The sequence below is a fragment of the Diadema antillarum genome, unplaced genomic scaffold (genome assembly GCF_040938485.1).
Source record: "Diadema antillarum isolate AM-2024a unplaced genomic scaffold, OU_Dant_1.0 seq00000079_RagTag, whole genome shotgun sequence".
NCBI classification, from domain to species: domain Eukaryota; kingdom Metazoa; phylum Echinodermata; class Echinoidea; order Diadematoida; family Diadematidae; genus Diadema; species Diadema antillarum.
The window spans coordinates 3135465-3149835 of NW_027271172.1; the positions used below are offsets into that span (position 1 = coordinate 3135465).

General features: G+C 38.1%; 1 protein-coding gene across 1 annotated transcript in view; it reads right to left on the reverse strand.

Annotated features, from left to right (window-relative positions):
• LOC139726148 (protein PALS2-like) overlaps positions 1-11848 on the reverse strand; it is a 42162-nt gene extending 30314 nt beyond the window's left edge. Inside the window, exons 1-2 of the mRNA XM_071637227.1 lie at positions 11735-11848; positions 8635-8756 (exon numbers count right to left, since the gene is read on the reverse strand). Coding sequence (XP_071493328.1) covers positions 8635-8756; positions 11735-11810 — 198 coding nt within the window. The 5' untranslated portion in view covers positions 11811-11848. The remainder of the gene's footprint in view (positions 1-8634; positions 8757-11734) is intronic.
• Between the last annotated feature and the right edge of the window lie 2523 nt (positions 11849-14371).

The window sequence follows — 14371 nt, forward strand, 5'->3', positions numbered from 1 at the left end:
GTTTCCTCGGTATCGTTAAAAGGCTAGTTTTCGGAAATCAGGTCAAAAGAGATATTTTTCGATCGCTTACGAGACCACTAAGGCCATGAAGAAGATTCTAAATTGCCAAAGTGTCCTCTAATAATTCCATTTTTACCCAAATTCCTTTTTCCACATCATGTTGTAACAATAGCAGTCTGAAACAACACATAAGTACATTTACATCAAACAAATACACATAACACCTTTATATGCCAGATACCAAAGGGGTATAAAATTGGAAATCTATATGACTTCTTCTCACAGAACAAGAATGACAGGTATTACGATAGCTTTATGACTTCAGTGAAATTTAACCTGAACCAATTAAATTATCTTGAATATAATGAACAGTTTACAAAATCAAGACAAAAAATGTCTGCAGAAATATGCAACCATTTGAGAAAGGTATAAAACATTTTTTATCCCAATGTAAGGGAGGAGGGGACCCCAGACAGCATGTCTGGGAGACAGGGAGATAATACAAATTTCAGAATAGATTTTCAAATATGAAATTTCAGGTTAACATCTGGAATTCTGTTGACATAAAAGATAACAAACAATAATAACAACCTTCCCAATAAAGCCATAGACAGACTTTTCCTGTTATCCTTTTTTTTAATTCTTGTTAGAAATTTCATTGCTTATGTTCCTTTCATAGATTTGTGGACAAACCGGTACCTTGCATACAGAGTACATGAATCTTTGTTTGTTGTTTGTTATTTGTTGTTTGTTTTTTTGTTTGTTTGTTTGTTTGTTTTTTATTGGTTTTTTTTTTTTGGGGGGGGGGTATTTACAGTATGTGCTTGCTGTATGATTGAGTATTCCTTTGGCAGTTGAACTACAATTGAGAATGGATTTCATAACCTGAATATAATGCATTTACATAATATCAAACATTCAAGGTTATTTCCAGGGCTATTTCTGACATACATACACAGTGCAATCTCTGCATTTTTTCCAGCATTTCAACATTGATTTGTGAAAACTACACTGATGTTCGTGTGTGGGTGTATGTATAAATATCAGAAACAAGACACAGTAGTAACCATGGGCAACCACTTGACAATTGAAGTATGAAAACACAAATCAAAACAAAAACAAGTCTGCACACTGTAGACATTCTGGTCTTCAATCAGGGGGCCAAGCTTTCTTTTTTTTAAGCTTGTGCATGATGAGTTCAAAGTACATTTCTACTTGCTGCATACATTATGACAAAATATGCAGCATGCACAGATGCATACCTGATAATGAGGAAAAAATGCACAACCTAGAATCCATAATTTGCACATTAAATGCCTTCTGAGAGCAGAAAGCATGCCTTACATTACAAACAAGCCATAGACTGCACACTGGAAAGAGCATGTAGTATAGAATTATGTCAAACTCTTGCAGAAATTAATGAATTTGGTTGTTTAAGCCATCAGGTCCTGGGGAAATTTAGTTGCAGAAATCTTCCTCTTTCATCGTCAAATTTAATAGCAACTCTGAATTTACTACATTAACTAATGTTAGAAAAACATAGATGGAAGTTTGTTAAATTCATATTAACTATAAAAAAAAAAATCAGAAAGAAATTTACAAAAATCTGCTATATTTGAGTAGAAAAACAGGATCTCAAATCGTCAAGAATGGGTTGCTGATTTGACAATCAGCTATATTCATATTCAACCACTGTAGCAATCAATGAGCTTCTGAATATCCTGTCACCAAAACAAAGAGATATACGACCAACCAAGAGCTCAAGTAAAATATTTTTTCCTTTACTTTGCCTTGCGATGCACTTAAACCACCATACAGAGTCAAAATTATGATAAAAAGGTACGGCACCAACAGACAGAATCTTCGTTTCTGCGACTTGATGGATCAATTCTGCACAGTTACGATGTGATCAGAATTCCACCCGATGCTATTCAAGTACTAAGAATGGGCAAGTAAAGAATCCAGAGTTCACTGTGAGCACTGGAAAGATACCGCATATAGATGTAAACGTGGCAGTAGTGTAAACTGCAAAACAATGGATCAAAGCGTGCATACTATACGGTGTGCATCGTGAGCTGAATGGACGTGTGAAGCATCTCCCCACACTTGGCGCGACACCGAAGCAGCAGCGACGCCGCCAGAGTCGGAGGAGAAATGAAACCCGACTCCTCTGTGATAATAAGTCAACCACAGGCCCAATGCATGATGCTGACATATCGCAGAGTGTTTTGCTTTGCACACTGTTTTTGTTTTAGTTTTATGTACTTCTTCTTCACGTAAAACAGAGATGGCCATAAATATTGAACCTGTCCTTAGTATTCTAATGATGCTCTATAGACAAGGCACTGATGCTCCCACCCCTGGCCTCCCTTTCACACATATTTAACACACTCCTTGGATTAAAGGGCTGATCAAATATAATATAATGCTTGCAACAACAAAAAATGGACTTGGCAATTTTGTGACAGACTTTCAAATCTTGCTGACACAAGATCTAAAGCAATTCATAACAAATGTAGAAATCATCCATTCTTATGAGAGCAGGTCTACATACACTACTAACAAAGAGGTAAACTGCAGACGTTTATCATGCATACGTTATGCTGTGAATATTTGTTCTTGTACATGACATGTTGGACAGATATGGGTACATTTAAAAAGCATTTCTGCATCGGTCTTTGAGGTAGTGAGTGAGTTACACACACACAAATAACTCAACACCTTCCAGCAGGACTTGGGGACATGTTGACATTTTCCAAAATTCACCATCTGCGCTAGGCCAAATATGTCTTAAATTCAGAGAAAGTCTACAGAAATAAGGCATCCTTTTGGCATATGACAGTAATACAAGTGTATAACGACTGGCATTTATGGAAGGGTATTAAAAATTGGGGTGCAAAGACAATTGATGGCCTACTGAAATCCAACACAGTGTGATCCCTTTGTTCAAACACAAAGTTGATCCATTTACAGTTGGGGGGGGGGGGTGGATGGAAGAACTTGCTCCAGAATAAAGTCAATGCATGAATAAAGAGCAGTACAAAGTAACAAAAGTAACATGATACCAGGGACAGAGCCACAAATACTCACTGAAAAACAAATACAAAGACAAACACACACACACACACACACACATACAGAACGAATTCAATGCAAAGCATACAAGAAGTTGCCTGTCCAATGTGTTGAATACTCATGACGAGGAAAGGGAAGGCGGGAAGAGGCAGGAGGAGGATGGGGAGGAGGAGGATGGGGAGGATGAGGAGGAGGAGGACGAGGAGGACGAGGAGGAGGAGGAGGAGGAAAGGACATCCATCTGAAAAGCTCCTGGAAGAGAATTGCTACCACTTACCGTGGTACTCGCTTTCCTAAAGTATAGTGAGTGTCCTATGGGAGCATGGCTTGGCAGAGGCTTTATATCATAAGGTCTTCTTGGGGTATGGGCATCCCAGCTAATTACCGGAGTATTCTGTAGCTATTGCACTTTAAGCCTCTGGTAGTTAAGAATGCATGAGACGCACTCAAGGTCAAAGCTGGGTTCTTTGCCGCCTAATTGCTCTCAGCTGACTTTATGATATTTCGCTCCAGAGTTGCACGCATCCAGCCAATAACTGAATTAAAACCCAGTGAAGTTATGCAGCTGTGAAGAGAAACTTTGATTGAGGAGCCGAAATCAACAGCATGACTAATAAACGATGGAGGGTAACATTATAGCATTAATGGAGATGCAGACTGAAAGCAAAAGAAACAAAATACATTCATGAACTATTGTTAAAGCCTGCAAAAAGAGAGAGAATATGCATGTCTACCAAAGACCAAATTCCATTGCACACTCAATATCTTGCCAATGCAACACGAATTTATGATTCAATATTTGATGAGAATGTTTTAACATCTTCACAAGATACATGTAGATGACATGTATACATTTTTAAACGTCTTTTAACATCCAGCAAAAATCTATCTGTACTGGTAAGACATCATCAAATCATAACCTCGTATTCTGATTTAATGTGGCCATTTTAGAAAGCAATGCATAAGAAAGCAACCATAGCAACATTCAAACGGATAAAATAGTGGGATAATGATCAAGATCCAAATCTCAAGATATTTTTGCACTCGTTTTAACGTGGACAGAAATATGCCGCAAACTGCTGATCGCGATGATTTGTAGATGAAACTGCACATGCCTAAAATCTGCCAAACTGGCGACCCAGAACCCTAGCCCTTGTGTTCATGTGCGAGCTGTTGTGATGTATGCTTTGAATGATGGGACAGAAAATCGTGAGATTGTTTGCTCCAGTGTTCACACTGTGATGACAGTGTGAATTATCCCACTAATTCTGAAATAAGTGCACGATTTCTTTGGATTTGGATCATGATGCTGATTGCGCAATTTAGGGGTTACTTGTGTCCATGCACACAGGCAAAAATCTCGAGATTTCAATCATAATGCAAATCTGGAGATTTTTATCACGCTAATTCACGTCAGTGTACTTAAGTAAATCCCACTCATGTGAGCAACTTGTTCTCTTAGAGGTCCCGTCAGAATGACATGGCAATGAATACAAGGTGCTTCACCTATACAACTGTAAAGGGCATGACTTCTGCAACCAGGGGACTTGAGCCAAGAACTTCACGATTAATAGTCTGAAGTCTCACCCACTGAGCCATGATAGCTCTTCTTAATGTGCATGTAATGGCTCAATTTGTATGGCACACAAAAGCCTCACGTGAAGATTCATGATACAAATATATACGTGTGCGTGCAAGGATGTGAAATCATACAGCACGTTTTAAACATCTCGAAGTCCCTTGGGTCATGAACAGATTCCTGGTAAATAAATCTTGTCCCACCTACATACCAATCATACCACTTGGTGTGCAACCGGAGGTCGGGTATTACCATGTGTGTCACACGCACCAAATATTTTGGGGGTCATTCCACCCCCCTGGTGGACCACTGACACGCCCTGGTTTCTCACCTTCCTTGGCTATAAAGCACACATGAGCTGAATGACACCTTTGAAATAGAAGTATAGCACTACACCAGATTGCAAAAATATCAATTTTCAAAACCCCATACAGTACCTCTGTAATGTTTGTATTGTACTGTATGTCAGTCACTGACAAGATCTATTTGATATCAATGAGTTGATGACTCACTTTCTGTACTCTGGTAATTCATACATTTATACAGTATTTCTTCTCTCAAAATGTGCAATTCTTTGATATGAAATTTGAAATTTGTCAATTTTTATCTTAGGGTACTGAAAATGTGACAACATTTTATTTCATTTTGTATATTGTGTAAAAGTACATGGAATACATCTTATATAGAAACACTGACTTTCAGAAATTCACAGAGATTTCAACATGAGAAATATTGGTATGAATTTTACATTATCATATATTAAAAGAGATCCATATAAAACAGAAATATCCATCCACAGTTTATTGATGCCAATATTGCTTTCACTTCACTGCACTGTCCTTTTAGCGCATCTTCTCACGCATATCAAATTCTTTGATGCAGTGAAGATGGTCTAGAATGCCTGTTACGGTTCATCGTGCAATTGATAAATTGAATTGTACAGCCAAATCAACTTTGTGTACACAATGAGTTCCAGGGCTGTGCTATATACAGTGCCTCGTGCCAATATGTGATGCACAATATACTTTTTTTTTTCTCAGTCCACAGACTACATAGAGCAGTAATACATGTACATGTTCACTTCATCAAGTGGACAAAGTTGTCTAAAGAGTAATCAAAAGCTCCACCATCATGGTTAGCTACAGAATTGAAATTATCTTTTATTACAATTACTGTCATGGGTGAGAATGATAACATGTTGTACAGACGAGAATATGGGATTGAAACATTGACTACTGGGAGAATAACTTTTTTTTTATCGTGCAATAACAACTTCACAATATACTTCATCTGCTTTTAATTTCTAGAGGTACCGTATGTCTTCAATATATTTTTGAATTAAAACCATTGTGATAGTCATTTATACTCATATTGGCACTAACCACTTGATATTCATATTCATCCCAGTTTAGAAATTTCCCTTTTCAACATCTGAAGCCTGCCTATCTTGGTCTGTGACATTTCTGGTGTAAAATACACCTTTTGTGTCCAATGCCACCAGATACAAAAATTTTCTGATGATGTTGTGAAAATTGTATACATGGGTGCAGTTACATGTGCCTCGTTCACACAAAATGTATTAAAGGTAATACTAAATTATGGGATGAGAAATAGTACAGTAAAAATGGCATGATCATGTGCACAGTGTATTACAAGCAGTTCTTAAACTGTTATTGCTTCTACTGTTCTACTGGGAATATATTACACTCTGCAAAATCATTGAAAAAAATTGACAGAAAAGAGTGAGAGAGAAGAGAGAGAAGAGAGGGAGAGAAAGTTGTACTGTACACATGGAATGCCTGTAGCTACAATCATATTAACCCAGCACTCATTCTTACGGAACCTCTGTGACGCAAGACGCCCCGCAATTGCTGCGTTGCCGTGGCAACCCGCGATTGGATTGCATCAACTAATTTGGGAGAAAATTGATTGCATTTGAATGGGTGTGCAGAGATGCCATGACACAGTACATGGGATCAAATTTTCTCCTCTTCTTCCTCCTTTTCCTAATGGGCTCATTTGGCAAGTCCCTGCGACACGTCGGTATCAACACCACACACGATCCACGTTCTCTGATCAAGTAGTAACAGCATCCATTTTTTTTCTAGCACTCACAACGTTGAACACAGCCTACTGAATTTTACAGAGGGCAACAGTATGGGTATAATCCTGAATGGAAAAAACTACCAGAGGAGGCACCACATTTCAAGACTGTCCTATGATACATTTGAAGAGTTTGATTCCAAAACAGGTTGAGCGCCGTTTTTGAACATTTTAAAGTAAGTCCATCATTGGATAGAGCAAATTAAAACCTTTCCAGTGATACCTCACTTGAAACAGAACAAGGAATATTCTTGAAGTCATGATTAAAAATATCCAATATTTTGTTCAAATTTTCTTTGTTTTCAAGCAGATTTAATCACAAATACCTCAACTAAACCAAAATGTCAGAGTTACAGTGAAGTTTATTTTTTTTCAAACTCTTCATTTTGTCCTCTTGTCTTTCATTCCTTCCCTCTGTTTCCATCTATCTATCTCTCTTTCCTTCTCTTTCTCCTTCAAAGGAAGTTGGACATGTACACAATGCAGAGCATGGAAAAAATCATTGTTGGTTTCATTCTCATATTGTCCTGTATTGTTTTTATTTTCCGTCATAAAAAGATATACAAACAAAGATATACTATGTACTGTATACGCCATATAAATAGAGAGTCTAAATTTTCACGAATTGGAACATCCCGACGATTTCGTGAGTGGTTAAATTCGCGATCGTGGAGAATATATGCTTACGTCACATTCACAGCTTGATCAGAGTCAATATTTTTGCGTGTCTGTAATTTCGCGAATACCACCTGACTCGCGAAGTTCACGAAAATAAAAACCTTGCACAATATTTGGCGTATACAGTATAACATAAAAATAGGCACTTCAATGGAGGGATGACCCTATTCAGTGCTGCTATGATAACAGCGCTGTACTTTTGAATGCACATATTTGTTTCAAAAGTACAGTTGATTAATGTCCTGACACAGCAATGCACCTGACTCAATGAGGGCCTTTTCGTCTTATTTTGGAAGCCCCCAGTTCTAGCCGACATAAGTGTTTCGAAACTGTGAATAGGTCTATATACAGCTAGAAGGCCATAAACAGTATTTCCCTGTTGTTCTAGTTGTTGTTGTTGTTGTCAATGTCGTTTCTTAAATTTGACATGCTGCGTTGCCTCTTACACCAACGCAGGATTCTACATCACTTTGCTTCGGCAGGAAGATGCGGTCGATGCCATACTCCGATACTATCAATAGAAAAACCCGCTGTCCTCCAATTCCATCATTTCACATTCACTTCGCAGTCAATTTTGCATCGGCTTTCAGCATGAGAGAGCTTTGAACTATTTTTGGACTTTACTCTTGCAAATTTGCCAGAGCTGTTGCTGTTTATCCGGTAGGATCTTTCAATTGTGGGTTTGTTTCGTGTGTGTGTGTGTGTTTTATACTTCAACAAAATTCTTTATCAACTTGCTCTGCATAACTCCCCACAGGAGGATGGTGTTGATGCTATACTCGGATACGATCAATACCAAACAAACCGCCCCAACATCACATCATTTCACATTCACTTCACAGCCATTAATGTTGCGTTGGGCTTTCAGAAAGAGCTACTGAACTATTTTTGGCCAACTTGTCGCCATATGTAAAATTTTGCCATGCTGTTGTTATTCATCCCGTTTTTCCCTTCGCCAAATCAAAATTCTGCATCAACTTGCTCGGCATGACTTCCCACAGGACTATGAGATTGACGCCATACTCTGGTGCCCCAAATGTAACGCTCACCTATTTCCGATTCCTTATTTACGCATTCACTTCTGTCACTGTTTCATAGACTTTTTAAAGAAAAAGAGCCATCAACTATTTTTGGACAACTCTCCAGTTGATATGGGTGTCACTGCTGATTTAGTTTATTTTTGTTTGTTTGTTTCTTACCTTGATCAGATTCTGCATCAGCTTGCTCTGCATGACCTCCCGGAGGAAGAGGAGGTCGACGCTACAGGCGTGGGCGGAGTTCTCCAGCATCTCTAGGCTGCCTACCACTGCATCGATGGCCTCTGGACCAACCAAGGAGGGAACAAAAGGACGAAAATTATACCATCACCGCTCTTCAACGTTAGGAACACTTATTAAACACAGAGTGTCCATTAAGAAGAAAAAAAAAAATGTCTGACATCTTCCAGTTGTTGTTGTTCTACATTCATGTACAACAATATGCAGTGCATCTGGGTTTTCTTGAAAGAGCATGTGACCTTAATTTCTATAAAATTACTGTATTTCTCTTTGTTACATCGACATAACGCCAAATAAAATTATTTTCTCTATTACAGTTTACATACACCAACATGTAGTGCATCTGGTGTGGGATGTTTTTTCGGCATTGACTCGTGTTATACCAATACAGAGTCTTTGGGAAATCATTGATATTTATTCTTCAATCTGTTGTCAAAATATGATTTCAGAAACCTCACAATCCCCCTTTTTATTCCTTTAGAAGATGAAATTATGCCTTCAGTAACATCACGAACATCTCAGAAAATACAAAAAAGGCCAGAATTTGCTTCTCATTGTCATTCTGCATGGCAGTGTGACCTTTTGAGTATGATAACTTGATAAGAGTGACAGTGGAATCAAATGGCACGTACAGACGATGTTGGATTCAGTCTTTGGCATATGTGCACTGATCTATAGGGGCTGTACTCTTTCCGGACTGTATCCCTCCATTCATTTTATCTTAAATTCTAGCAAATCTGACCTTAATTTCTACCAAATCTCACTGTGATTTAGAAGTGCAACAGCAAGAATTTATATCCTGGCACAATTTATCAGTAAAGATGTGAAAAGTGAGATTATGTCGGGTTCTTGCCATTATTATACTTGAAGGTGCCTTAAACGCAAAATGTTAATAACTGTCCTTAACAACAAGAAAAGACAGCTCTTTCACTTGACATGTAATTCATGAATAAAGAGAAAATTCAGTTTATACAATTACTCAGTCCTTCTGTTTGAAATTTACCATATTTTACAAAAGAAGGCAACTACTTTCCAGAGGTTTCCAAACCCCATCTGCATGAAAGATATAAGGCTATATCCACTTTTTTTGTGTGTTTTTCAGTCATCTTTACTCAATTTCACTGGTAAGATACCATAATATTCATCTTGAATGTATACTTCAAACTACAACTAATATATCAGTGAAATATAACATGATGAATTGTCATTGAATAAAATTTTACCATAAAGAAAATGAAAATGAAATAAAACCAAATTCTTCTCCTTACCACAAAAAAGCATCAAACTTTAGACATACTATATAATCAATTCTTACTCTATTCTCCTTACTCCTCCCTTTCTCGCCCCCACCCTCACTTTAATTACCAATATCACAGCACACACAAACACACACACACACACACACACACACACACACAAACACAAACACATATACACGGTTACACTCTCTCAAATTGCAAATTGATTCTCTCTCTCTCTTTCTGAAGGTGGAGCCAAAAAGGACTGCAGGGATCCATATCAACTAAAAGTGGAAGGAAAAAGAGCTAAATGATGAATCGTGGAGTCAGGGAGAGCATCCAAGCGAGGATCCTTCATCATCATTGACGCATCTTTAGAGGATCTCTGTACGTGGATTTGGCTATAAGTCATCATAACTACATCGCATCACTGTGCAATCATTTCTCCTTTCATACCTGAAAGTTTTCCCCTGGATGGCCCTTTCACATTAAGGACAGAGACTGCAAGTACAATTTGTGTACTGTATATTCATTTGAAGATGATGCTACATCACATAACACAGTGAATTTTGGCTTTATGAGGAAAACACTCTCTATCACAACTAAAATAACAAAAAACATGATATTAATAAATCATGTGAATGCAGCCACAGACTTTTGAAGAAACAAGAGCTGGACTGTCTAAAGATATCTGTACTCAGTGGCCAATGATGAGAAGAAAGTCTAGTATAATAAAGAATAATGATATTCAGACAACATCCATTTAAACAACAATTGATCTTACACTGCCCAGCACATTAGAAAACTGACAATTTTCAAGAGAATACAATGGGTATGACATGAAGAAACACCAATAGGGCAATATTGAAGTAGTAGACCAAATCACTTTGAAAGTGCATGGTTACACCTAATGTAACTCATTTTCTTGGGGGAACACTTGAAATCTCTAGAAGCAGCAATGAATACACCCAGCTGGCTTCATATAGCACATTGATCTTTCCCTGCTAACAGCTTACATTGTTCAGTTCAGTTCAGTTCAGTTCAGTTCAGTTTATTTTGCACCAAGCATTAAAAATATACAAAGCATACAATAAAACATGAAAGTACAAAACGGGATACAATTAGAGAAAAAAATTCATGGGACATACGACATACAATTAGAAATAATGTGGCGGTATGACTACATACAAAGACAATGCCATTGGTGGGGGAAGCAGCAAGAAAGGAAAAAGCCCTTGTGAGTAGCTGACCCATGTACTGTCAAAACAATGCAATCATTACAAAACAAAACTACGGAGGTATGGACGATAACAACACAGAAAACAGCAACAACAAAAATACGCCTTGAATTAGCTATGCGTGTAATCTTCCGATAAAAACTGTATTTAATTTTGAAATCATTTAGATTTTGATGCTTTAATTTCTCTTGTCAACCATACTTCAACGCATGTTGAGTGTATCACATTCAAATGTTATTGCATAAATATGCATTCTAATAGAAGGGTTGTCTAGGTAATGTCAGGGTAATAATGTCAGGGTAATCACATTAGCTGGCTATAGGGTAGAATTTGGCAAAAGTTACTGCAACAACGTCCATACAACATTGCGCAGGGACTGTTTTAACACACAGGGTAAAACAAGATTATTGGACGCTATCCGGACATTGGCGCGGTAACTCAAGTTTGAAAGGCTCTGTTAAAACGGGGGTTTCTGGGACAGCCTCTGGCATTGATAATCACTTCATTAACATTTATTGGTTGACCATGCTGGATGACCAGCCTCACCTTGACCAGATTCCGTTGACCCGTCAGTGGCTGGCATGGTGTCATGCTCCGTGCAGCAATCGTCCAGCAGAGTCATGAAAATGGCCTCGTTGTGGCACCACCAGCGCCCTCTCTCTGCCTGACAATGCCAGTGAGGAGAAGAAAAAAAAACATCAAAGCTCATGAGATATTGTTCGCCATTTATAATATACCAATACCCTTCTTCTAGTCGGTGCATTATCATTCCAAATGTGTTTGAGGCATTTTCTGCATGTGCAAAGTCTGTGTTTTCGTTTGTGGTTAGAAACACAGATCTGAAACACCAATAAAAGGGTGATTTGAAACACGTTTGAGCCGCAAAAACCTTTCGGCGAAGTAGAAAATGACAAAGCCATTTTGAAATGTGTTTATTTCAGATAGGTTCACACGCTGTTCCTTAAACTTTAAGTTTAGGTCGAAAACTTAACTTTCGATGATTAGCTTGTAGTTTAGCACCATGTGGACGCATTCGAAAGTTAGCAGTCTTAAAGTTTAGTCGATGATTAGAACCATGAGACATCTTAGGGTTTATGCTCTCTCCACGAGCCATAGGGGGTCCCCACTCGTAGTTTTGCTTCGTGTGGACACAATAATTAACGAGCTTGAGAGTTAGCGTGAACCTCGCCTCTCGTTCGCTGCACTATTTTGTACGGGCACAAGGTCATCTAGCACAGACTCTGCACTTCCGCTGTAATCATCGAGTGGGGCTCGGTCACAAGTTGTAACTGAAAGTTTAGGTGCGCGCGTGAACCCGCATTGTGAATCCACGAGTGCAGCTAATCATCGACAGTTAAGTTTTTGACCTAAACTTCAAGTTTGGCAACTGCGTGTGAACGAAACTATTGCCAGGCTTCCTACATTTGTTTGTCAACTTCCAATTGTTTCCTTTATAATTGTACAACAGCTGACCTCTACTTCCCAAGTCAAATGGTACAATGCACCTGCACAATGACAATTCCCAAATCACAATATAATTTCCAGATAAACGCAACATTTCTAGAAAAATGTTTCAAATCATGCTCACATATGCCATACAAAACAAGTTTTGAAACATGGTTCCGTCTTCTGAGTTAAAAAAAAAAACACAGCCTTGGACACAGTGACAGATCCAGTACTTAAAATCAATTCCTTGGATAGAATTGAACTAGTGATAGCGTGTACATGTATGTGTGTGGGAGAGGCATAACTCATACAAGTAATAGATCTTACTCCTCTTTGAGTAAAGAACAGGATACGAAAATGGACCACGTTGAGATGGTCCACCACCCACACCCTGGAAGACAGGTGAGAGATATCCCCCCTGGTTGGCCCCAAATTACTCCAAAATTTGGAGCCTCCACACAATACCAACCAGGCATACAGTATCATGCTATTATCAATGAATGAATGAATGAAAACATAAAGACACAAATGAATGACTGCATTGATACAATTGTAAATGCAGACATGAATGAATGAATGAATGCATGGTACATTTCATCTATTTTCTCACACCATCAAGGACAAGCAATGTGTATAGAAATTCAACATGCAAATGAACTATACTGTATGCATGAATGAATGCATTAGCATACAAAAACACAGTATGCAAGATGAATAATACCTACATTGTACACAGTGTTGATTAGAATGACACTGAAGTATTAGAGAATATTGTGTTGATTGGAAGGATTTCAATGGGGCATAAAAGTGAAAGAATAGGCATATTTCTATCAAACTAATCCCCAACTGATTATGATGAATTCCACACATACATCTGTACCTGGCACAACATTACTGAAATTTTAAATCATCCAAGGCATTGTCCAAAGGTTCATCACTATGCACCGTCATCCCCCTGTGGGGTATTCCTTTCCGCTGATCATATCAGGAATACGTCCATCCTGCACAAAATACACACACTGTGTTTTCACACAGTGATTGGACTATTTCATACGACAGCTGTACTCCAGTGAGGCCTGTGTTTAATCATGTATATTAATCAGCACAAAGGCTTGTCTGCTCTTGGCAAATCAATGACTGAGACAATAATATCAGCTGCTTTTATATGACTTCATCTATCAGTGGACACTTCATAGAGATGTCTCAGCCTTTTCAGATTACAGTATATATTAGCTGCATCTATGGCCATTCATTTTACAATTAGATGGAAAGTACAATGACTTCAACCAGTGACAAAGGTTTGACCTTGAGACCTTTTTGGCACAAATTAGATGATTATTACCGCATTCATATCTACCTACAGATGATACTGAATATTATCATTTGACTTTCCTCCGAGCAGATGCTGGATTCCCTAAAACAAATAAATTTCCTAAAAATTCCCAGATCACTACCAAAATTTAATCATCTGTTACTTGTGTCATTCTCAACCTTTCCTGTAAGTTTCATCCAAATCCTTTAAACTACTTTTTTAGTTATTTTGCACACGGACAAATAAACAAACAAACCAACAGTAATGAAATCATAACCTATTTGTATCCCTTGGCAGGTAAAATGACTTCAGCACATTCCCAGCTGAGGCTACAGCTGAAAACAGCATCTTCAGTCAAAGTATGATGACATTTGACCCTGACCTCACACACAGGACTATCATCTACAATTTTGTACAAGTATGGC